This window comes from Lissotriton helveticus, chromosome 12, assembly GCF_964261635.1.
Source record: "Lissotriton helveticus chromosome 12, aLisHel1.1, whole genome shotgun sequence".
In the NCBI taxonomy this organism is placed as follows: Eukaryota; Metazoa; Chordata; class Amphibia; order Caudata; family Salamandridae; genus Lissotriton; species Lissotriton helveticus.
In genome coordinates, this window is record NC_136073.1 from 829160653 (window position 1) to 829187483 (window position 26831).

Genomic DNA, 26831 nt, shown 5'->3' on the forward strand with positions numbered 1-26831 from the left:
CGTTACCGACCGGTATTTTGATATTGAGATGTAGGGGGCCTGAATTTTCAGAATCGGTAAAGTTACAGATTCGGTATATTTACTGATTTGGTAAAATACCGAATCGGTAAATTTACTGATTCTGTAAATCCAGATGTAGGTGGCAATGAAAACAGTGCCACAGGCCCTTAGGAATTCGTTATTTACCACCAAATAATACTTGGTCGTAAATAATGAATTTCTGTGTACATGCACATCTGTGCATGTACCCTAAGGGCATGTATGTGTGTCACATTGCACACAAGCCAGAATCAGGGGTGCAACAGGGTGTCAAAGTGACACCCTGTACGCCTTGTAAATTCGGTAATTTTACCGAATCGGTATTTACAGATTCGGTAATTGACATTGATTCCTGTGGGCCTCAAAGCCCATAGGAATCAATGGCAATTACCGAATCGGTAAATACCGATTCGGTAATGACCGAATCTTACCGATTCGGTAATTGAATTGGTAAAAATACCTACATCCAGATTGCCAGTTCTTAAATACCGAATCGGTATGATTCGGTATTTAATAATCGGTAAATTGGGATTACCTACATCTGGCCCTAAGAGAGTTTGGTGGCACTAATGGTAAACTAAACACCCACACCAGAAATCACTACTGATACAAATATGAGACAGATCGAACTTAAAGGTGTGAACGTGCAAGGGCCTGGCTTTGGCAAGTGCCGGGTGTGTCAGCTGGAACGAATGTTGCTGCCTCGATAGTCCAGACCAGATGAGCTAGGTGTTCTAAAGAAAATAACATTTCCACGAACACGCAGTTACATATTTGAGACATGGCACTGGATGCGACAAAAAAGTAAACCTAAATGAGTATTACAAATCAACCAAAAGTTTGAGATACACTAATGTAAACACCATTCTGGTTAAAGAAGAACAGGTCACTAAAAGACCTCATTGCATTCTAAAGCGCTCAGTTTACCATAAACATGACCGAGTGCATGTGAGGTTTGCACAGCATCAGTGCAGTCTTTCTGTTCAGAGACAAAAGCACCCAAAAGTAACGAATGATGAGGTGTCTGAATATTTAGATACAGCCACTCAATTATATCACATCACACGGTGCACATGATTTAGCAGTTTGGATTGATAACATCCGACATGTTGCGCAGATACGTGCAAGGTGTAAGGAGCACCATAGACGGCAGAAGCAGACAGAAACACTGCGTTCCTGTCAGTGGTTAATTAGTAAAATAGAGGTGCCCGGGCTCTCGTGAGAAGGCAGCTTGCCCCCGCCCATTTCTCCTGTTAGCGCCACCTAAAACGATGCTGACCTATTCACCTACAAGTATCACATCTTCCTTCCTCTGTCTGACTGCAGGTGCTGCTTTTAATTATCCCACGTTTCCTTGGTTTTAAGCGTAGTTTTCATGGACCTTTAATATTTTTTATTTTTTTTTAAATTTAAAAGCGTTTATTGCAATGATCATCAAATTACACAGCTTTTCTTCGCCTACAACCCTGAGGCCGGCAGCATAAACGTAACGATATCTTACACAGCTGTGTTAGCCAACAACCCATGGGGCAGGCAGCGATTATCCATCTGTATGTAATGTTCTTTTTTATAACTCCACCAAAATAATATTATGCAATGATAAACATCAACATGCCCGTAACAAGATTGAGAGTAACACCCCCCCCCCCCCCCCCCCACCGTCGTCCTGTCCACTACTAGCTGTGTTTTGCTTGACATTCTCAGCCAGGTCGGCTCTACCACTGCGCCCCAGCATCTTTTACATTCAGAAAATTACATGGTACATTGCTGGACAGGTAGCTTGCCAGCCCAATGCCCTATCTCCTCTGACTCCAGCTCTCGCCCCAAAGACACCCCGCGGTGTCTCCTAAATGGAGACTTCATTCTGCAAATACTCTCCTCCTTATCTCAACCAGTCTGCGAATGGCACCCAGATATCGGCTGGTCTCGACCTGGTGGAAATAAGTTCCCAATAGGTGGTCAGCTGATCTCTACAATATATGACAGCTCCTACCCATGCTGCAATCTTAGGGGGATTTTGTCTCTTCCAATGTCGTTTTGCCTGCAGCAATAACATAGCTGTGAGCTTACGATGCTCCTTCGGGACATCCCTCACATATCCCAGAAGTGCCAGCAGCGGTGACCCTGGCAATACAACATTTATCATATGTCCCATGTGTTGAAACATGTCTGTCCAGTACGTCGCTATCGGCCTACAATACCATGTTAGATGAGCAAACGTGGCCTCCTGTGCCCCACATCTCTAGCAGTTAGTGTGGGTGTAACCCCATGCGATACAGCTGCGTCGGCGTGCGATACAGCCTATGTAAGAAATTAAAGTGACTCAATCTTAGTCTGTAATTAGGCGATAAGTGCTCCAACTGGGAGCAAGAGAACTGCCATTGAGCATCCGTAATTGATATACCCGCGTCACCTTCCCAGGCTTCCCTAACTGTGGTGCAAACAATAGGGTATTCCCTCTGTGTTATAATATATATGCGTGTGATTCAGTTTGCGGGGGGATGGATCATTTAGAAAATTTTCCAGCGCCAGCAGGGTAGGTGGTTCCTTGGGGAACTCAGCATATCTAGACTTGCACGCTGCCCGTATCTGATAATACAATAACATATCAGATGAAGTGGGTGACCCCGGGTCGCTCATCTGCGTCATGGTCAAGAATTCTCCATTGGGGAAGAGATCGTCGCCCATCTCCAGCTTGTGCGCTTTCGCTCTTAGCGTGATTGCCTTATCTAGTAAAGGGCCTAGTAGGGTTTTTTTTCCTATAGGCATAGCGGGAGCATATAATGCCTCACATAGACCTTTAATATTTAATTACAGTGTGCATGGCTCGGAACGGGAAGTAGTTTACACGCAAACAAAACATTTTAAGTAAACGCCATAACTCTCAACTTGCCTGGTGCAGCAGTCCGCCTGTTGCAGAGTGTGGTCTGAGGCAATGGTACCTTGTTTCGGTGACACACAAGCACACTTGCAATTTTCACCATACCACTACACCAACAAGATAATGCTGCCCTCACAGTGAAAGTGGAAAAGGATTGTTGTTTTTCCTTTGACAAATAATACACTGACAGAGGTTACAAGGTCCACAGAGTTACTCTCGGTAGCTCTATGTAATGTGTCCTAATTTTCTCATTGTCCGGAGGCGGGCGCTGCTCTCGCATCAGCTGGCAGAATATTAGTGCCGGTGACGTAACAGAGGGGCGTGCACCACCGTGCGGACTGAGCCTGCCCCCCCTCCCCCTCGGAAGTGGGAGCAGAGAAACATAGAAACTACGTGGTGAGAAGCCTCCTCTGATAAAGTTTCCATATATGAGGACCAGCCTGAAATCTGTTTCGCCACCCAACTACGTTGCCAGACTACTATTAAAAAAAAAAGGCACAGGAAACATGCCCAATGTAAATTAAAGTACAGCGTACCATGAGTGGTGTGCGTGCGCTGAAAGGGTGAAGAAAAAAAAATCTGCGATCTCGGAGGGCTGGTGGGGGCGGGCAAACAAGGCACAGGAAACATGTCTAACTTAAATGAAAGAACAGCGCCCCGATTGCTACTAGATGCACGTCCCCGTCTTGGGAAAGGGAAAACAAACCCCACAAAGTAAAGATACGAGAAAACATACAGCTGTGTCTCAGAGAGACAGAGGGAAGGGTCTGCTCAGGGAGAGAGACAAAGGAAAGGGGAAACAAATAGAGCTTACCCAGTAATTAAAGGCCATAGTCTATCGCCGCCAGTAAAAGATCCAGTCCGGGTGGGCGGGCCAAAAACGGACAGTTTGGTAATAAGGAGGGATTAAAAAGCCTCCTTCACAATAGAAAGGCAGCGTTTAGCATAAGCTATGATGCAAGCCAATGGGAAGAAGGGGCGGGGCTTCAATTCCCCTTCGGAAATCGTATCGATTACAAAAAGCCCTCACATGGCGAGAGCAGCGCATGCGCGCTGCTAACGCCAGGCGAGATCTAAAAAGGGTGTCTTAAATACAGTTATTAGTTTGTTTATTTAATCCTTTACAGAGTTAAACGGAAGAGAAAGTTATCTTCAAGTAGGTAATGAAAAAATACTTATTTGTGAACGAGGTTTTACCTCAAAATAATAGTTTCTGGAATTTCACTGGAGTAAAGATAGGCTGCAACATTAAAGAGGATCTCACAGCAGAGAGCTACATTGCCAACTCAAATCAATAACTTCTTCACACGTTTTTTCCATTCACCAACATACAGTTAAGCCATCAATTCAGATTCCCAACAACAAATTTGACCATTCATGTGAACACCCACGCCTCCAACATGCAACCCTATCAACTCTACTCGAGCAAACTATCGAAGTATCAATTCAGACACAAAATCACCCATCAATTTCTCCATTTACCACACAACACTTACAGTCTGTCTCACAGACAAATCTTGTTTGAAAAATAACTCACCCATAAATTGACAGTAAAAAAAATCATTTCATCGTGACCCAACTTTTTTTCTCCAAGATTCAACTTCCACACTAAAGAAATCCTACAGATAGTCAGCTGTTTCATGGGTTTGCAAAGTCATTTCATTTATTAAGCATTTTGCGCTTGGTCAGGTTACTGTCAAACTTCTTTATACAATAAGACTACAACTTAGCTTAGAATACCACAAAAAATAATTCTAATACTAAGGGAAAAAAAGATCATAAATCATAGAAATAGTAGCTTTTTAAACTATTTTCCCTGATGCCATATTCACAGGGTCGAGGCATGGTCTGACCAATTGCACCAGTCCCTAAGCCTTAATTCCCATGGTCTTTTAAAAATCCAGTGATATGGTCCTTTAATCAGGCTTCACTGGTAGGCATTTGTTATTACTTCTGCTTTCCCTGCAACTGTGACCAAGAAAGAATGTACAACTTTTTATGGAATCTCAGTTTCATTATAGGACTGGATAGACTTACTAAAATGTCGATAAAGGGTTTGATTTTCCACCTTCTGTTCTTTAAGATTAAGAACAATACTCAAGAATGCCATGGCAATGCCTCTTTCCATGGTGGACCTTTGCCAAGGTGAATACAAATAAACTCAGAACTATCTTTAACGACCCAGTCTTTGAGAGGCCCTTGTAGTAATGTCACAGCTTGTCTGCTGCCGATAATTTGAGCATAGATTGTTAAATTTACTGCCGGTGCACAAGATAATGTTTGTGTAACCCTCTTCGTATGAACTGCGACAAGATATTGTTTTTTTCTTCTTGTATATGGTATGTTTTTGTAACTAGGATTCGGCTAATAACTCCTTAACAGGCTATTCAAAATTGTTAATTCATCATGTTTAGGAGAATGAGTATGGGTCAGTGTGTAAGTGGCTTGCAAACTTAAGTACACTATTCTGGGACGACGGCTTGCATGGTTTCATCCTTTGGTACTCATTCCTAGAATCGTGTTCAGAAAGAATATTCTTGTGTGCTATGGATTACTACTAGTAGAAAGTTGATCTTCAACTCGGACGTGGCCTTTAAAACACTCAAGTGACGTATGTATGCGCGTGGCTCTTCCTGGTTTTGAATACTGCTCTCCTTGCCTGCCTGCAAATGGATCTCATTAATATAGGCCATCACCTATGCAGTTCTTGGACTACAACTCCTCCCGCACTACTCCATCGTGAAGTAGGAATTGTGGTGGCATACATAGCGAACAACAGTAACTTACGACACTAAATCGTTCTCCACTCCCCAGAAAAATACAGAAACACAAATCAAGATAAGCACATATTCATAATATTTTGTTAACAGTAGATCATTCAGTGCGAACATGGAATAGCATTTAAGAACTACAAAGCATGAAAATTAAATTCGTTGAGAGCCATCTTCAAATGAAGGAGTTATTCCTGCTTAACATTTTTGCGCACCTGTCGATTCAGTATATTATAGTGCACTTTGCAAATTCAATTGGCACTTGATTTAGGTACACACACATTACCAGGATACATTATGCAGGGAAAGCAGCATATTACATCAGAACTTGAAAGTGAAAGAGCATGTCCTTTCCTGTGACCATACCGAGGGGACACACTGCCTGAATGGTGCACACTTCACTCCAGTTAGAGAACCAAGTCTGAGGCCTAGGATTGTTCAGATCCACACGCGATGGGGAGAGGCTACATATTGGTTCCTAATTAGACAAAGGCCTAAAATTGTACAGGAACACAAGAAATTATCCCACAGAGGAGACTGTATCTTAGACCCTGGTGAATAAGATGTTAAAACATTCCCATGAGATGAAATGCGAAACGAGCTAGAATACAAAAGACTGGTTCTGCGCATGCCCTTTTATGGGCAGAAATAAATAGCAAATGGGTTTCGTTCATAGGTGTTTTTGCAGTCAAACAGACCCGTAACCACAGATGGATTGGTACTGTGACAAAACACCATTAAATGGAACTGCAACCAGTACAATGGCACAGTGAGCAGAAATAATCAAACGATTAGAATAAGGCGACCCTGGAGAGCATCCCATTATTCTCTACGAGAACTAGAGTTAAAAAATAAATAAATAATAGCAGGAGCTCACAATACTAGTGCACTCTCCTTCTAGGACCATATATCGAAAGCAGTATAGGTTCACATCAGAGAGCTGCCTCTACTGCATACGTGTTCTAGAAAGTAGGGCAGGAATACAAAATATTTGGAGAAACCAAAAGCTAGGCTGTTCAGTCTGGTGTAACGTTAGAACCGTCATACACAAAGCATGGCATTCGGTTGAACTAGCAGTGAAATCTTAAGTATAAATGAGCATGCGAACGAGGCTATAGATGTAAATCGAAAAATTGTCTGGGCTGGATTATGCTCAGGAACGGAGTACTAAAGAGGCTGTAATGAGATTGGGATCTCCAGATTTTGTTTTGGGATGGGGGAGGCATGGTGGGGGTGGCAAGGATGGGATTTAATTTCCTGCCCTGTAACTGACCAGCCAATTCCAACCATGCTTATCGTGCTGATCAAGACCTCTATGAGCACTCTGCTAGAGGCAGAACCAAAATAACAAATAAGTTGATGTTAAGTTTCATAGCCTGCAGACACGTTTTAAATTGTGAATAATTATTTCCTGTTAGTTTATTACCAGGGGGCAAGCTGAAGTGAAAGTATGTGCACTCGTGCTACTGATGTGTGCGGCAGAAGTACAGCATTCCTATTTAACTCTGGGCTTGATCATGTTGAGGGGAAATATTTTCCACTTCAATCACAATGTTTGATGCAGTGTGCATTCCCGGTTCAGGCTTGGGTGACATATTTCCTACCTCAATTAGAAGGTTTGCTGCTGCATGTATTCCCTGGTCGAGCTTTGGAGAAAGGTTGCCCACTTCAATTAAAAGATTTGCTGCAGTGTGCATGGCCTGATCTGGTTTTGAAGAAAGGTTTCCCATATCGAATACCTCAATCTCTGTGCCAGGCACAATTTCAGGCTTGGGTGACATATTTGCCACCTCCACCTTTACAGATGCAGTGTGCGTTGCCCGGTGCTTTTTCAGATGTGATGAGTGACTGAAACACTTGTCACATTCACTACATGCATAGCGTTTCTCCCCTGTGTGCATTCTCTGGTGCATATTTAGATTTGAGGACCAACTGAAGGTTTTCCCGCATTGATCACATGAAAATGGCTTCTCCCCAGTGTGGGTTCTAAGGTGGTTAAGGAGATGAGAGTTCTGACTAAAGCTTTTTTCACACTGGGTGCATGAATATGGTCTTTCCCCTGTGTGAGTTCTCAGATGGTTAACAAGATTTGTGTTGTTACTGAAGCATTTCTCACATTGAGGACATGGAAATGGCCTCTCTCCTGTGTGAATTCTCAGATGCGTAATCAGGTGAGAGTTCTGACTGAAGCCTCTCCCACATATACTACAAATATACGGCTTTTCCCCAGTGTGGATTCTTTGATGGTTAAGAATGTGAGAGTTTTGACTGAAGCTTCGGCCACAATCAGAACAAATAAATGGTCTTTCCCCAGTGTGTATTCTCCGATGGTTAATCAAATGTGTGCTCTTACTAAATCTTTTGCCACAGTCCTCACATCCATATGGTCTCTCTCCGGTATGGATTCTGCGATGGTTAACAAGGGATGCCTGATGATTGAAACTTTTTCCACAATCCGTACAAATGTGTATACGCTCCGTTTTTGGCTTGCCAGGAGTTGCCACGTTAGGTTTCTTTTTTTGGCGGATCTTTCTCTTCCTTTCCGTCTTCCTAGGTTCTACGACTGTTTCCCCCAACTCCATAATTTGTAGGTCCTTTTCGTCAGCATTCTCCGAATATGTGTCAGGTGCTTGCACAAGAATATATTCTCCATGATCACTAATTGTACTATGAATAATGGGTCCAAGGTCTGTTGGTTAAACAGAACAAACACACAGTTACACACTTTAAAAGCACCTTAATTATATTCACGATTAACTTCTTTCAATGAGAGAAATGTCCTATTCCTGTTTTTAAAGTAACTGTTATAAAATATTTGAAAAACAGACATTTGGGAACAAAGTTCAATTAATGATCATTGTGGAATTCAATCATTATGCTGAGGCTTCTCACAATAGCAAGTCCACTCAGTTTTTTTCCCAAAACCCCAGTCACAAGCGAAACAGTGAGATGTCATGTTCGAAGTCTTGGAGGTACGATTACCATATATGTGGAAAATGTACATGTATGTCCTTGTTATGGATAAACTGAAAGCAGTGATTATTAAAAACAAGTTTATAAAAAAAAAGCCCCAGTCACATTTTTGAAGAACAGAGATGTATATCCAGAAATTCAGCATGCAATTTTTAAACAGGAGCACACATCCCCAGTGGCACGCCCTAGTCATATGCTGCATTTGACAAAGATGCTCCCAAAAAACGAACTAGTCTGACACATGCGCCAACTATGCAACACACTGCAGATGTGTGGCCCGGGTCCCACTCCTTCACCAACCAACCAACCACCCCCCAGCACCAGTGATGACTAATATATATGTCCGAAAATGGGCCCATACTTTTTCAGATTTATGCATTCCATCCAACACATTTGTAATAAGCTGCACTTGCCCATTATGGAGCCCACAAACAGTAATTTGGGGGAGAGCGTGTACCTTGCATGAATGTGCAACTTTAAGCATTGCTGCAAAAAGCATGCACATTAACCGCATGCGTGCGGCCACTATTTTTGCGCTGCGCGGCTTTTTTCAAAAAGCCGCGTTACATGACGAGCTGAGCTCGTCATGAGCGTGCGAGCGGCACAACTCATGACGAGCTGAGCTCGTCATGAGCGCAGAAGGGGTTAAGAGTCAGCCTGATAAGTAGCTGCTCAGCGTAGTCTCATATGTCCCTAAATAACAGACCGGGGTTCACGTTTCAATTAAGAGTACAGTCCTAGTCAACACCCTAAATCAATTTCCATGTACCTGCGGCACATTGGTGCAGTGGCTGTCCTAGCACAATGTTCAGCCTAGAGGCTACAGTGATTTCTACGGCCATTTGTCACATATGAGGATTTGGGAGTAATTCTTAATGTGTTAAAAAAAGCTATTCTAGTTTTTGGACCATTAACATTTACCAGGAATTTATTGGTTGTTGCATCTATATGCACCTATGCTTTCTACCAAACCGGCCAATCATTTGAGTGTATCAGTGTGGGTCTGTATTGGAGTTGCTGAATTGTTCACATGATGCAAATGCCTATGGTTGCTGATTTCAAATACAATCCCAACACCACCATGTGGCTTTCCACAGGGATGCGGAAGCCAGTGTTGTGCAGAATAGGCTTTAAAAGGGAAGGAAAGGTGGAGACTCTCCATTGTTTAATAACCATATTCCAGTTTGCAGCATGACTGAGGCAACACGCAACAGGTTCTCAACTCCAACTGCACGTGGGAGCATCCATGGGACAGACTTAAATAATGTACCTCTAGAATACCCTTGTGGTATTCCTGGCCCATTTAAAAAACCCAGGTTTAGCCTGGATCCCCATCAACAAATCCACTGGGAACATAAAGGACTGTATCTGGGTAAGATGTAACAAACGAGGGAGGAAGTTCCTTTTTATGCTTACTGTGCGAGTGAACCATTAAACTTGTAATTTTCTCCAACTATATTGAGTTTTATTTAGAAAGTCCAACACAGGTGGATTTTAGACTCCGAGACAGAACAAAACAGCTAGCAATCTGACTCCTAAATAGCAATATGAACATTAGACTAAGACCATGTAGTTTAGGATGTCCACAAGGGACAGAGAGGCCACAGGAACCACCAAGCAGTCAGAGCCTAAATAGTTTATCTTGAAACCCGATACCCCGGATGAGGCTGCACACACTGTATCAGGTTCGAAACTCAACGTGTTGGGGTTCTTATTCAACTGCACCCACCATTAGCAAAAAGTGTTACTTTGAAACTAGACAAGTCCATTTTAACCACTCGAGAGCTCAGAATTTATTTTCTGATCTATTGATTCCATTGCTAATGCAAATGGGCTTGTGATAAGGACTTTTAAAGTTATTAAACTTGATGATTGTAGTTAGTTGAGCGAAATGTGTTCAAATATATGCTACAGTGGTGAGGCCGTCAGATATTTTTTCCGTGGTCTCATGAAGGAATAATCAATCCACTCTGTCAAATGTCGCTTCTGCATGTAGCGAGAGAAAGAGCAAGTGGAAATTTCTGCAGGCAATATCAGCATCAAGATGCCAAACTAGACAGATGTCATTCTTTAGCTTTTTTGTGTTTTATATATTTTGATTGGGCCATCTGTATTGTTGCCCATACATTTACTAGGCAAGTAGTTCATATTCACTCATATTTTTTAGGTCGAGCGTAGCGAAGGACCTCTTGTATACTTTAGTATACCTATTTGCTTACTGAATATGTGGATACGAGTCGGACGCGCGCATTTTCCGTCTCGGATTTGGCCTCGTGAGTGCGCGTTTGCTGCTGGCATGAGCGTGTACGGCGGCGTCAGCAGCGTCTGTTCTCGCGCTCCCCCATGCTTTCACTTTTGCGACGCCACATGAGCCTCTCGCATGCACCTTCACTGCCGCCGACCTCTTCTCCACAGTGCTTGTTGTCAAGGTCAAGAGGCCCTCGGATTCCATCCCTAAGAGGGGTGCTCGGGGGATTGTTTTATTTCCGCCGACGCTGCGGCTAAAGGATGCGCCTGCTTGAGATGCCGGCGAGGAACCGGGATGAATCCAATATAACGCCTTGAAGTGGTGCAAGGTTTTCATGGTTTAAAACCCCCTTAAGTAAATAAATATCAAATCAACAGAATATATGAATAAATAATATAACAATATGTCACGCTGGTGTTCCAGTATTTTAGAAAGTGACTTGCATATACGTGTGCGTGTTGCGGCATCATTTTTCTTTGATTAATGTGTTGGGAAGGTGGAAGCAAAGCGAACAAACATGGACCACTGATATTCATTGAAAACTGAGGGGCAAAGTAAAGTTGGCAACGGAACGCTGATTTCTATGCGACAGGTGACTTGCTACTTTCGGGAATGACGTCAGTTGTTTCCAATTAACCGGGCAGATCGCGTCTCCTGTAGTCCTCCTGCAGACTTCTCGCATCATTTCTATTTGCTTCAACGAGAAGTGAGAGCGGCTCAGGGCACGGGGCGCTCTTGCCTTTTGCAACACTTCAGTGTAAACACGTCTGATGCCAATCTCGGCGCGCGGGGCCTCGAGAGGGCTGAAAACTAACTCTGCACAACCTGCCTTTGGGATGACATTGCAGAGTTTTGCATAATCGACCAACGATTCAGGGGTTTCCACTGCAGAGCAGAGTCTGCTTCAGCTTGTGGATCAGTGCTGTCCGTAATTCGAATATGTGTGTTTCTTTGTTAGGTTAATGTGGCATCGTCAATGAGTTGTGATTGATTGTTCTTGTTCTGTGACAAATATTCTCTTGCAATAGAAAGAGTTCTCGGTGTTCCATAGTTTAACACACGCAGGGTCACCCGCACAATTGCTAATATTGGATGGAAAGATAATTGTGACGGGTAAAGCAAACATCTTCATTGCAAGATAGAATGGAATTGCCACAAATTGAGATAAAGGTCTGAAGCTGAGATAGTAAAGCCAACATGTACTGTGAGCACTGAATTTCGTACATTTTTTATTTATTTAGGAGTTATATGTACTGCTGGCAAAACCTGAGGGATATCAGAGCACTTTACAGCAATGTTACAACAATTTTGAGACAAACAGGGTACAATAAAATACAAATTCGAGAGTCTAGACACATTTTCAGTCAATCTCAGAGGAATTAAAAAGATGACAGTTTCAAGAGCTTAGTTATTCTCATACCGCCTACCCCTTCACCTCAGCCTCCAGCGGACCCAGCTCACGAGAGGCCTTCCATCAGTGTGCAGCTTCTCTCGCGCTGTCCGTCACTGGAACTCGCATATCACATTGCCCAAATAGTTTCAGCTTCATGACTGACATGTAGCGTCACTCAGGGGCACCACCACGTCACTCAGGGGCACCACCACGTCACTCAGGGGCACCACCACGTCACTCAGGGGCACCACCACGTCACTCAGGGGCACCACCACGTCACTCAGGGGCACCACCACGTCACTCAGGGACACCACCACGTCACTCAGGGGCACCACCACATCACTCAGGGGCACCACCACATCACTCAGGGACACCACCACATCACTCAGGGGCACCACCACATCACTCAGGGACACCACCACATCACTCAGGGGCACCACTCAGGGACACCACCACATCACTCAGGGGCACCACTCAGGGACACCACCACGTCACTCGGGGACACCACCACGTCACTCAGGGACACCACCACGTCACTCAGGGACACCACCACGTCACTCAGGGACACCACCACGTCACTCAGGGACACCACCACGTCACTCAGGGACACCACCACGTCACTCAGCCCAACCACATCACTCAGGGGCACCACCACATCACTCAGGGACACCACCACATCACTCAGGGGCACCACTCAGGGACACCACCACATCACTCAGGGGCACCACTCAGGGACACCACCACATCACTCTGGGGCACCACTCAGGGACACCACCACGTCACTCAGGGGGACCACCACGTCACTCAGGGGCACCACCACGTCACTCAGGGGCACCACCACGTCACTCAGGGGCACCACCACGTCACTCAGGGGCACCACCACGTCACTCAGGGGCACCACCACGTCACTCAGGGACACCACCACGTCACTCAGGGACACCACCACGTCACTCAGGGACACCACCACGTCACTCAGGGACACCACCACGTCACTCAGGGACACCACCACGTCACTCAGGGACACCACCACGTCACTCAGGGACACCACCACGTCACTCAGGGACACCACCACGTCACTCAGGGACACCACCACGTCACTCAGGGACACCACCACGTCACTCAGGGACACCACCACATCACTCTGGGACACCACCACATCACTCAGGGACACCACCACATCACTCAGGGACACCACCACATCACTCAGGGGCACCACCACATCACTCAGGGGCACCACCACATCACTCAGGGGCATCACTCGGGGACATCACAACATCACTTGGGGACACCACCACATCACTCGGGGACACCACCACATCACTTGGGGGCATCACTCAAGGGCTCCACCACATCACTCGGGGGCACCACCACATCACTCGGGACACCACCACATCACTCTGGGACACCACCACATCACTCTGGGACACCACCACATCACTCAGCCTAACCACACCATCACTCAGCACCACAACAGCATCACTCAGCACCACAACAGCACTGTCCTTGCTTGCTACCAACAAGCACTGCCATAGCCAATAGGACTCGCATTAGGAAAGTGAAAGCTATTGGCTTTGTAAACAACAATGATATTAATTTATATATTTTCAAAGCCAACACATTTTAAAAAATTGTCATTTACAATACCAATAGCTCACACTTTCCTAATGCGAGACCTATTGCATTGCAAATGCTTGTTACAATTGGTATTTAAAAGCAGGGTGGGTCTGTAAGACCCAAACAGCTGTGAATCTTTGTTGAGTTTGAAGAGTAGTAGTCAGTGGGGTGGAATTCTACTAGAGTGTCCTGCAAGCCCCAAACTTGTTTTTGTTGGGATCACTGTTGTTGGAAGGGGCATGAATTCTCTGATGCCTTAAGAAGGAATGGGGTTTGGTAGCCTGGATAATTACTTTGCCTCCTCTCAAAGCAGCAGGGAAGAGATGTGTCATCACCCCAAGCTTCATTGTATGGTTAGGTGAATATGGAGAGACACCTTGGTAAATCATGATTGAATCACTCTCAAACTGTATAAAGATTCCAGCGGGGAGATTAAGTGATTTACCGTCAATCACGTGATGTTGAGATTCCCTGCTGAGACTCACCCAGTTTCCCAGCATGGAGGTTGACCGCTCTAGCCATTAGGCCACTTCCCCTCCCTGTCGCTTTTAAGACAAGGAGGCTGTCTCTTCTTTGGTATGAAGAAATGCCCTCATGTTAAGGTGTCCAGGTGTAGGTACCGCAAAAAAACACCTTCCTTGAAGCAAGCTATGATAAAAAATATTTTCCATATCATTCAACTCCCTTTACTATGCACAACATACTCTGGCTTAAAGACTTCTAGTGCTTGCCTGATGAAGGGAAACCAACCTTGGGTGGAGCAAGTATGCTGTTCCATTTTCACCAAAGGGCGGTGATCACATGACATACACACATATACAAAATACCATTTGAATTTTGAAAATTCAGTTTTATTTTAAAGAGGGCAGTATTTTAAATCCAGTACCAATAGCGCTAGCCACTTCAACACTGTCCATATCTAGATGGATTGTTTCCTGTATTGAACCTTGTTACGGTAATGGCAACACATTTTTGTCCGGTAGACCCCAACCCCCCTTAATGAGAGAGAGAGTGGCTACTACGGCTTTATTGTGAAACATTTCAAATAAAGACATGTGAAAGTCAGGCACCTGCAGGTATGGACATTATTTCAGAAGACATTATTGTCTTAACACGGATTCCAAAGCAATAGTGAAGAGACCCAGGAGGAGAAATATGTATTCCTTACCTGTAATTCTAGCCCTTAGCATCTTCATTTTAGTGATAATTAACCCACCCCCTCCTCCCAAGCCTCAAATGTATTGGTGAAAAATGGCCAATATAGCCTTTTATATGCGATTTATATTCTTTGTTATTACCATATTCTATGAATAACATATGCCTAACACCCATGGAAGACGTATGGCAAACTACTTGGTTGGGCACTGTGCCTTTGGCAAGGCCCTGCACCCAATCCCCCCGACTAACGACCAGCACCCAACTGCCTGCTTCCATTGTGGCACATAGGGGAATTAATGGGGCATTGTGGGCCGCAGTTCCTAGCTACCCACTGCAAATGACGAAACCCCCACTGCACACTGCATTCATTAGGGGGTTGTGCACAGGTCTATGGGGGGTTAACATACAGTCTGTCGCCAGTGGGTATTGGGAGCTGGGCCAGAGCTTGTGTGAGCATGGTTTTGCTTTGTGGTAATTCGAAGTTACCAACGATGTTATCGTACTCCTGCACTAGAGACAGAGCTCCACATCCCGGGAGGGTTTAGAAAGTATTAAAGTGGGAATTTACCATACCATAATTAGATACGGACTAATAATGAAGACACTCTAGAGGAGAATTTACAAAAACCCAATAATGATTAGCATATCAAGGACTCAAATAACTGAAACTAACTGTCTCATGCACAAAGAAACACATTTTAAATTAATGCATGCACCCCTACTCCCGAAGAGGAAAGAGTGAGGGAAGTAGAATTTCTGTAAGCACGAACCCAGGCAAAACTGCATCAGAGCTCTGGACATTACAAGATAGGAAATATACACAAGGAAGGAAAACTATATTGTAGCATTTGAAAAACGGGTACACAAAATGCACCTTGGAAAAGCAGGGGAAATAAATACATGAGCAGACGCAGAGCAATGGTCAAGTAGATGGTAGATAATTTCAAGCATAAACAGTATACAAAGAGCCAGCATATTGTTAGATAATTACTAATAACATGCGCAACGCCTCGCGAACAAGAGGCTGCAATTTGAATGCTCAGGCCTCAGGGGTGGGAAACTAAAGGTTTAGAAGACAATGCAATATCACAGTTCAACATACGGTTAGTTAGGGATAGGAGGGCTGCTCAATCAGAAATTCTCTTTTTCTGGAATCAAAGAAAAAAGGGCCATGAAGTTCCGAATAATGGGTGCAGAACCAGGAGAGGCTGCAGTGAGGTGTGTTCGATTTTTGAGGAAATGGCTTTCTAGTCACAGCAGTTCGGTACTGCTGGGGAGCCTTTGTCCACCAAAGGCAATTCGTTTCTCTGCCAGACCGTGAATGGAGTAGATTAGCACCCTGCTTGTTGTTTTATATACTGAACTGGCATTGATAAGGCACCCCACTTGCTATAGATCCTTCGATTTCAGGATAGCCTGAGCTGCAGAATTGTGTGCGGTAACCAGTAGTTTATATACTGATTTCTCGCTCTGGTCATGTACTTGGCAGCATAACTCACCCCGAATAGTCAAACGTATCACTGATTGTGTGATTGCCTTGCATAGGCTAAACAATCTTTGTTTTATTTTTACTTTGGTTGTATACGCTTTTTTATCTTCATATAAACAACATACCTACCAGTTCTTACACGCTGATAAACAAGACATTTAATAATCGCCATTAAATGTTTATTTAGTATCTCTGAACCACGGGGGAACAAAATGCATCAAACACCTTGTAAGCTTGTATCAAGGTGCCTGGAGAAAGCTCACTTACAAGGCTACCTAGAAAACATTCATATGTGGCTTGGGCGAAAGAATCCACCGCTAATGGATTTTTTTTCTTTTCATTCTGCCCATGGTCTTAGGATTTCAACTTCCTCTAGAAGCCTGAAGGGTCATCACTGCAGGTGTTGTTTTTCAATTATTAGTGCAAAAAAAAATCCAACAAAAAACACACAACACAAGCAAAACAAAAGACCCAAAGAGTCAACACTCACCTTCTGATATTATGGTTGCCTCAGTCTCTGAGGTGATCGCTGGATATGTTTGTTCTACTATTTGCTCTGCTTCCCCTATTTGTATTTGCTCTATTTGCTCCTCGTCGATATAGACGACCGCAACATACAGTGTCGTACCACCCTGAAATAACAAAAATAGCATTATCAACTGTTCTTAATTCAAGTATTGTAAGTGAAAGTCTGCTATGGTGGCACTTCGCAGACTACTGGGGAGAATTAGGATATCCTTCCACTAACCACTATTATATTTTAGACCACTATAACAAAGCAATTCACCGTATGAAGCATAAAAAACGAAATTTCTGCCTGGGGAAATGTTTCGGTGTTTAGAAAGGGTGCCCCAATTGTGCCCCCTGGTTAATAACTGAAAGGGGGGGGGGAGCAGTGGTGTTATCAAAAATATCAGTGTAAACAAGGTTATTCAAAGTATAGAATGCGCTAAAGATGCATATTTTTGAACCAGAGTATTACATTTCCAGTACAGTGAGAGTGGAATGTTCATTGTCATGTGTAGGTTTGTAACAAAACTATTATAATGTCTGCAGACTATCCTGGACTATATGATCACGGGAACTGCACTTCCAAAACCACCACAGCATGCTGACTTTCCGCAATAATCACATCAGATAAGTGATAGGCCAAGACGAGAGATTTCAAAGCCTTCAAGCGATGGCTATTCTACTTTCATCCCCGTCTTTGCTATTGCTGCCATTGTCAACCTTGATGTCTGGGGCACATGCAAAGGTCTTTCAGCTAAATGTAAGCAAGTGAACAGATGGTGGCCTAGGCTCTTAAAGGGGACTGATCGATCCAAGAACCTACCCCCTCAACACCAAACTTTACTGCAGGTTTACACCTAGGTTTAATACAGAAGTTGGAGAAAACTCCATTCGTTGTCTACCAATTACAGTAGTAAATCACCCCACATAAGGGAGAGGTGAGCTAGGAACGATTTCAATGGAGTTACGTAATCGTATCATTGGGTCTAGTTAACTGAGGATGGAACAAAATGAAGTCAGTTTAGTACAATCGGGGCCAAGCACTTCACCGCTTCTCGCATCAACCTTATGCACCATGTGTTAGTTACAAGAATGTATGATATATATACACATGTATCTGATACATGGATATATTGGCTCCACTTTACTATGGAGAAACAGCAAAAGGGGGAATATTAACATCTCCTAAAAGTAGAAAAACACTTTACTAGTAAAAATGTTCAGACAAATATAAAATGAAATAAGAGGAAGCATTATGGACCAAAAAATAAACCCAAGAAAGCAGATATGAAGAATGGGTACTATTACTATTGATGGGATCAGGCAGAGGTACTAGGATACAGGCAGTTGCAGAGGTACTAGGGTTTAGGCTATTTAGGAGGTACGGTTTGATACGAGGCAGTAGGGAGTGTATACTAGGTTACAGGCAAGAGGCTTAGCTCTAGGTTATGGAGAGGGCAATTCAGGTAAAGTTATAAGTTCTTGGATACACATCCTGTGTTTGTAGCATACAAGTAGGATTAGATGTAATAGGGTGTAGGCATGGGTGGAATACTAACTTAGAGTAGCTCATGATTTACTCGCAGAGAGGAACTAGGGTCTACCAGTGACAGAAGACAGCCCTAATTCAAAAACGTAAGAGGAGAGCCACCCCCACCAAAAAAAACCCAACTAAAACAAAGAGAAAATGGAAGAAAGGAGACATGTATGTATTTCTGGGACAAAGGACTAGCTTTTTTTTTTTTCAAGCATAGCATCTTCAGCATAGATTTGACATACTGGAAATGTTATTCATTTGGAAAAAAAATAATGCAATGGATTATTAGGATTAGTTCCTTGAAAAAGTTTAAGTACATCGGTCTCAAGAATGACATTCATACAGACGTCTTATGGTGTGAAATTTCCACCCGCCCCACTTGCTATGAACTTTAAAACATCCTTTGTTCTGGGTGTCTAGAAGATAAAAGTATTCATGAACGACCCAAATTATTGTGAACACTCCTCTGCCATGTCCTACCTGGGTACAGAACTGTTCCGTCATGTTGAGTCTCCAGACAGGTGCCGGAAACAGAAGACATGCGCGCAGAGGCTCTGCGAAGGGTCAGGAAACAAAGATTAGCTCTAGTCGGTCACAAACTTCCATCATCTTTCTGATATTTATTACTCAACACAGTTCCTTTCTTCCCATTACAGATTCTAATTTCATTATCAACTTACATTTTTGGTTGTTATCAATTCAGCAAAAACACATTATTTTGATATATTCGTCCATTCTGTGCCTTATCCACCTGTAGAAAATTTAAAACACATTCAGTAAACCTGGTATTTACTAATAACATTTGCTAATCTGTTTATTTGCAATTAGTACACTTGAATGAACAATCTGTTCTTGCAATTTATCGTCATTCAAATAGGAGGAAACTATGGGGTACTCTGTTCAAAATCAGTCACTCAGACAAAAGTAATCGTCTCACATGAAACTAACAAAACCACAGACTTGTCAACTAATCTTACTGCTTTCAATTCAAGATGGTGTGCAGCAAGGCCATTAATATGACTAATAGCCTCTGTTTCGTGTGACAGAGAAGTCTGATGCACAGATGGATGAATGGATTGCAATACAATACCAGCACATTTTCATAGTTTCACTCAGCAATACATTCTATTCTTTACACAAATCACATATTTGTTTATCCTCCTGTATTTTAGTTACAAAGCTAACTGTGGGAACACCCAATTTCTAACAATGAATTTCCCCAACTGAATCTCCTATCCAAGGTTAGGCAAGCTGTTTACCTTGGGCTATCCTTTGCATAATAAACCTAATAACCATTTGGCAAATTAACTATACACTCATTTAAACAGCATTGGCAACGCCAGTAGGTCTCGCCTATAAAAGAGCTATTGGCTTTGCCAATGTGTTTTAGGCATGTTGTACATCAGCGTGGCTGCTGTTCAGAACGGCTAAAAGTTACTGGCATAAAGTAGTGGCAAAGAGTTAAGTGTTAAAAAATCTAGTTGAGTGGAGTACAGTGTCATAGTGTGACGTATAGTGGCGCGAAGTGGAGTGCCAGTGACGTAGAGGGGCACAGAGTAGAGTGGTAGAGTGTCAGAGTAAAGTAGAATGTCAGAGATTGAAGTGGCAAGGAGTGGAGTATAGTGGTATAACGTTGAGTGTCAGAGTGGAGCGTGATTAAGTGTCATGTCGTACAGTAGTGTCAGAGTAGAGAGGCATGCTGTGGAGTGGCATACAGCGGAGTGGTTTGGAGAGGAGTACGCATGGTCTGTTAGCGAGGTACCATTACAGGCAACATGTTTTCAATTGAAATGATCAATTTCATTTGCATGTACAGTTTTACTGATAAAACCATATAGCGCACAATCAATGTGTGGAAAGGACTTCACCTATTGTACCGATTTGAACTTATTAGAATAGTTGTTTCAATCGCACTTTAGAATTAGAAAACAATGTACTTTGTTTGCTCTTTCCTAATTCTGATATATTCTGAAACATTTGCACAATTAATTTACAAACATTTAAATTGAAGTGTGGCTGGAAAAAAGAATTATTTCTAGTACCCAGCAAGATTGGCACCAAAATCCTCTCACTTTGAAGTCAGAGAAAGAAAAGGAAGCACCAAGCTCCCTTAGAAGTTAAACTGGCATTTGACCTCTGCATGTGAATGCATAGCAATTGTGACAAGAACAACATTTAAATACCTGTTTAAAGGAAGCAAAAACAGGTGGAAGAATACAAGGAGTGATGGTGAGCAGTGTATGCCAAACAGGATGGATAAAGACATGCTGGACAGCAAAAAAAAAAAAGTCAGAAACAGAAAGCCAGAAAATTTGAGTTACAAACCACAAATACAATGCTAAGCAATGGGTGGAATGCATTTCCTCAGAAACTTTTAGAATACCCACAAGAAGTATTTTTTTGCAAAAAGACCGCTACACAGCCTTAAAGGCTTCAACCGAAATTGTGCAGCAGATAAAGTTAAAGGTATGGGGAAGCATTCAATCTTTGAGAAATAATCTCCAAGATAATTCTCCACTAGTTTCTACTTAAAGCAATATCTGCCAAGCGCTTCAACAATATTTTCAGCTATTATAATATATTTTGAGGAGGACATATACATGAAAACACAAAATAGCTGACAGCCCCTATAAATAGGATGATGGCCATCCTGTTTCAGTGCATTGCGTGAAGGTTGAATGATAAAGGCCATGAGATCATCTAATAAGGGGCACACTAAAAATGCTTTTGCTGTAGGAGAGATTTTCAAAAGTTTCCCATCTCTAATGACCACAACTACCAAAGGAGAGCTGGTGCAAGTATGCACGCAATGCAGTGTCTTATATGGTAGGGAGCTGTGTATTTACTAAATTTTTAAACAAATGCAACTTTCCCCATGTATTCTTCTTTAAACACCTCCAGAATTCATAAGAATTGGGACCCCAATATTTCCAATTTCACATTGAGGAAACCTTCCAGAAAACGGGATCACTGCCCGATTACTGCTCCAAAATTATTCACCACTCAGTGGAACCAAACCCAATGACATGGATAAATGAGACTCTACACACAAAGGATCAACAGGGATCTAGAAAAGCCAGGAGGGTACTGATCCCTCCGAATTACTCTACAACACACAAAGTACACCTGGCTAAATGTGAGAAAGGGAATAGGAGTTGTTGTGCAATATCAAAGAAAGCATGAGGGGAGAAATCCTTTCAGGCTGAGAACCCTCACTCACTGTTAGGTGACATACTTCATCATATCGGTTCCCCCCTCACACCAAGGTGTGGGCTACAACTCCCAAAGGGGAGGAGTGGAGGTGTTTTCTCAAGATGAGCGGTGAAGAGATGTGAATGTGGTGGGGCAGAGTGCAAAAAATGTCAAATGTGGTGCAGGTAGTGCTATGGATTACATTGAGAAGCACTCAATGTTAAGGGGCAATCAATGCAAACAACACTTTAAAGTGGGCACAAATTTACAGACATACACCATTGAGGATTCTGGCGATCTCTGACAAAATAGTGGTTCTCCTTGAAATACTATGGGTTTTGTCGGTGATATTCTATCTATTCTTGGTATATTATAGGCCCCAGCATGACTTACTGTGACATTCTGAGTATCTATAACATTGTGTACATTCTAGAATTCTCGCTTTTCCTGGTAAAATGTAGACCCATCCTTTAAATATGTTGGGCTTTGGTGGCCACATACTGCTTATGTTAGCTTAGTAAAGCTTCTATGATACTACTGCTATCTCTGTTTGAGGCCTGAGCACATACAGCTAGCGTAACTGGTCCGATTCTATAAGCTATACATATTTGGCCAGTAGCAGTGTTTAAGAGCCTGCAGTAGTTGTCTTTGGGCTATGCCTGGGTAATCGGTGTTATCTTTCATTTATAAACTCTGCCCCTTCAAAGCGCAAACTCAGACATAACACAAGTTAGAACAAACAAGGAAGAAAGTGGATTGAAAACTGAAGTGAAAAAAGGCTTTTTGAAAAATGATGGGCGCTTGACACTGCAACTAGATTGATTTAACTTCACATTTTCTTTTGTCAATATTTAGGGAAATTTGTGCAGCACGATTTTACCATTTTAATGCCAATTGTTCCGAATTTTCGTGAAGATAGCGAGTCACACCACCCCTAGTGAGGATACATCATAATGTAGCAGAAAAAAACATTCAAAACTCCAGATTTTTAAGACAATTTATGGAAAATTGTGCTATAAAATGCACAATTTGGAACCTTCCAAGGGTCAAGCTGGCTCAATCCTATTTGAGTTAAGTATTAACACCCTACCACTATCTCTCCGCCACCACTGCTTCCATCACCACCTCGAAACTGACTCATATTTCCATTACCCATCGCCTATATTCGTATTCCTGGTATCACCTGCCTATAGCCCTGCCATATGCCTACAAAGAATTCTGACAAATTATGGGGCATAAAGCTCTTTGCATTAAAGCACATGCCCGTTTTTAAAACGGAGCAAAAAAAAAATGTATTAGTCAATTCACCATATGTTACAGAACCATTGGAGTATGTAAATAAAAGAGACTGCTCACTGAAGGTTTAACAGTGAATACATAATTTTGTCCAACTGCAGCGGCAGTACAGAGGACGATCCTGGAAGTACTTTGAGGTTAGAAGGTTTTTAGGTTATCCATGAAAATGTTGTGCATGACTAATTCTATCAGAACGGGGCGATTTCATGACATTTTGCGGAATTCAATTGAAATTGTGCATTCTTGGTGTTAAACAAGTAGCTGCACTATGACCTACCCTCTTGTTACAGCCTACAGTTGATGAGGGGGCAATAATAACGAGGATGTTACAGGAAAATAATCTTCATATGACCATGGCTTTGATAAACCAATGAAAACAGTAGGGGGGGCAATCCAAAATTGGATAGCATTATTGATTTGACCGACGGTTCGAACCAAATAAATCTATGATTGAGATGGAATCCATATTGTTTTGCTTGGTTTAGCAGTTTATAAGCAATGCAACTGTTTAAAGGTTATTCCATCCATCAGTAACTAGGAGGTGGCAGCGTTTTTGGGAGTATTGAAAGAAACTCAGGTTTTAGATGATTCAACATCACGGTCACAGTTGCCACCAGTTTGAATCATAACCAAAAACACGAGGTGCTTTTATTACTGAATGTGGCGTAATAACCTATAAAGTTAGGGTCTGTGTTTATATTGGCAGCTCACCTGTGTTTTTAATGAGGATTCCGAGCAATGCAATGTTCAAGATGAAAAGTTTGAGAGTATGAGAAATGGAAGCTTGATACGTGGTTATAATATGGATGAGCCAAATGTAGAATACCATTTGTTAAATAATATATATATATATATATATATATATATATATATATATATATATATATATATATATATATATATTTATTTTGAAAGCCTTCTTCATATCATACGCTTGCCACGGTGATGTAGTACTGCTGAAGCCATTCAATCTGAGCTGAACATAAAAAGGTCTTCATTTAGAATTTCACAGCTTTTTTGGAGGTTACCCACAGGAGAGGATATGCTTCATTTTGGATAATAGATTAGGTAGTTACTCCCACGAATTCTGACACTTTCTAATAATACCAATATGGCTAGGGTGCAAAACGTGCACACATTTCCAGTTTGTTGTAAACCAAACCAAATACACAAAGATGTTGGAATTATATTGGCTCAACAAAACAGAGTTCTAAGCAACGACAGCAGTTGGAGAAATGGGTGGCATCATTGCAAAAAGGCAATGTAGGACAATTGAGAACATAAAGTAGTGGGGGCTAAAGCTGGAACCCAAAATGCTACAGTACGTGCTAGAAATTATCCTAAGGAAAGTCTAGATACACAAAAAGATGTTGGGATGGTGGACAGTAAAAAGGCCAGCGTTCAAAAGGATTAGCAGAATGGAGTAGGGACACTTTAGTGATTAGGAAACGGTGCAATGATAAACGGATACCAAGACAATACTGAAGACAGCACATGGTTACATATGGGTGAATCATTTTTTAAGTTCTGAACTATATAAAAGAGATATCAAGGTGTGTTATGAGAATTTACTTTTCTTAATGAAATGTTAATTGGAGTCTTTAAATCGTTGATACTAAAATCGAATGAGAATGAGTACAATGACAACCTCTGTATGTTTTAACCCTTCCACCCATATTTAAAAACATCTACACAAGTTCCAACCAACTATATCTGCTTGAATGAGGGCAACTCCCAACACTGCTGTTTCCAGGAAAGCATCAGTGTAAAACACATTATTCAAACGGGGCTGGACCCGGTCTCGTGCCAGGGTCAGAGATCTTAAGCCTGACACATCCACCTTGATGAGAATGCGGCAAACAGTAGGGATAAGTCAGGCGCCACGCGCAGACACAGCATTCTCACGCGCACAGCATTGAAAACACCACTTTACTGCGTCGCTGACGAGTAGACGGTGGCTCCTATGCCAGTGACAGTAAAACGGCCCTCGTGGGGCAACTAAACGTAAAATAAGTCCCTCTTTAGGGAACCTGCGTTGAAAACCCAGCAGGGAATGGCCTCCGTGTGTTTTCAGGCCTGATCCCGAGTTCACTTGCGCAGTGACCCGCCCGCGTAGGCAGGTGCTCACTCTTGCTGCGCGGCCCGCCCAGGACACCTTACGCCTTCCCGGCACGTACCGTGCCCCTCCCCGGGCACATAACTCACCTGCCGCCCGTCCTGGCTCCGTCTCCCGGCCGGCGCGTGGCTCTGCCCTGGACGCCTTTGCCTGTCCCCTCGCTGAGCGCCTAGGCCTGAAACGACAGGGAGACCACCGTGCGCCGGGCGCTGTGAGTAGACTTCCGCCGAGGAGAGCCAGTCGGCCTGTGCCCTACGTCGCGAGCGCGTCACTTCCGTTGCTTAGTCACTTTGGCATAACTGTTTGGTAACGACTGATTTCAAGTACAGGAACGTGGCTCTGTGGCGTCCCTAGCAACGACGCCGCGTAACGGGTACGTCACAGCGTTGTCCCCTTCAGAACTACTCGGTTTCCGGGTTCTTTAGCGGCCACGGAGGTCGGTTAGAGAACAAGTTTACTACTATCAGTATTCATGCCAATAGACCGGATTCAGGCGGGAGACTACCGATTTTTTGCAGCCAAAAATAGGCTTTATTTCAGCGGTTTCACAGCTGAAATTGTTTCTGCTTCAATTGAAGTCAATGGGAAAATACATTACCCCATTATTTTTTTCAAAATCTCGCGCTTTCCTGATGTAAAATGCTGGGGTGTATGTGCCAAGCATGCCAAATATTGAGTCTGCTTAATGAATTCCATTTTCAAATGTGTGGGTGTGCCAATGTATGCCATCATAGTGCCAATGTATGCCATCATAGTTGCCAACCGTCCCGTTTTTTGCCGGGACAGTCCCAGCAAATTGGAGACTGTCCCGGGTAATATTGTTGCAGAAACTTTTCCTCTTTATTATATATAGGTACGCAAACAAGAACTTTCTATCACCATCAGCCCAGTGCTGCTAAGTGTCCCAGGAATTTGTTTTGAAATGTTGACAACTAAGTGCCATTGAGTTTTGCTTCCTTTCCAAGAGAAAATTCCGGCCATCTGTTCAGGTGTTAAGATTCTGTAGTAGTACTTAACATGAAGTCATCTGTATTCTTTTCTACGTCTTTCTGCCTTATTTTGCCTAATTAGCGTACCTGATTAATGGCGGCATTACCAGGAATTATAGTTATTCCCTCAGTCTTGCCATCAGTCACCTCCTCCTCCTTTATGGACTAACTGGAAACTTTGAAAGTAGGAGACATGGCTTTTAATGCCAGCCTTCCGATTTAGTCAAAATGTGTGCTTCTGGGTGATTACTTTTTTAACTTCATCCTCTGCTCTCATTTTTTGCCAACCATGCGAATTTTGAGAATCAGTCTAAAAGCTTATAATAAGTGTATGTTAAAAAGTAAAAATTGGACTCGATTGAATATTATCTCAAGCTGAGGGTTTAACAATTCCCTGTCTCATAGTCTATTCACAAAAAAGGAATGTGGTGGTAAAGTGATAGCCTTTGGTGTTTGCAGTACAGCAATGCAGTGTTGGGATCCCTATTGTAACAAACTGTTTCATATTTGATAGATATATTCCTGAGGTTGCATAGTGCAGTACCTCACCTGTGCTGCAGCTTCTGCCTCCCAGCCACATAATAAAAAATGCCAGCTCTTTGCAGCTCATGTAGGCTGAACGACA

At 42.9% G+C, this 26831-nt stretch overlaps 1 protein-coding gene across 1 annotated transcript; it reads right to left on the reverse strand.

Annotated features, from left to right (window-relative positions):
• Positions 1 to 4556: 4556 nt before the first annotated feature.
• LOC144798974 (uncharacterized) lies at positions 4557 to 25504 on the reverse strand. Its single transcript, XM_078670116.1, has 5 exons — positions 25307 to 25504; positions 19294 to 19364; positions 19094 to 19167; positions 17057 to 17198; positions 4557 to 8380 (listed from the first exon to the last, which is right to left on the reverse strand). Exons 3-5 carry the CDS (start codon positions 19115 to 19117, stop codon positions 7191 to 7193), a joined length of 1356 nt encoding a protein of 451 aa, XP_078526242.1. The 5' UTR covers positions 19118 to 19167; positions 19294 to 19364; positions 25307 to 25504; the 3' UTR covers positions 4557 to 7190.
• Positions 25505 to 26831: the final 1327 nt, after the last annotated feature.

Excerpts from the sequence above, each read along its gene's own strand:
- LOC144798974 (XM_078670116.1), bottom strand. The coding sequence starts at position 19,117 with ATGACGGAACAGTTCTGTACCCAG. Across the intron at positions 17,199-19,093 it reads CGGAACAGTTCTGTACCCAG|GGTGGTACGACACTGTATGT; the intron begins GTAGGACATGGC and ends TTGTTATTTCAG. Across the intron at positions 8,381-17,056 it reads GGCAACCATAATATCAGAAG|ACCTTGGACCCATTATTCAT; the intron begins GTGAGTGTTGAC and ends TTTAACCAACAG.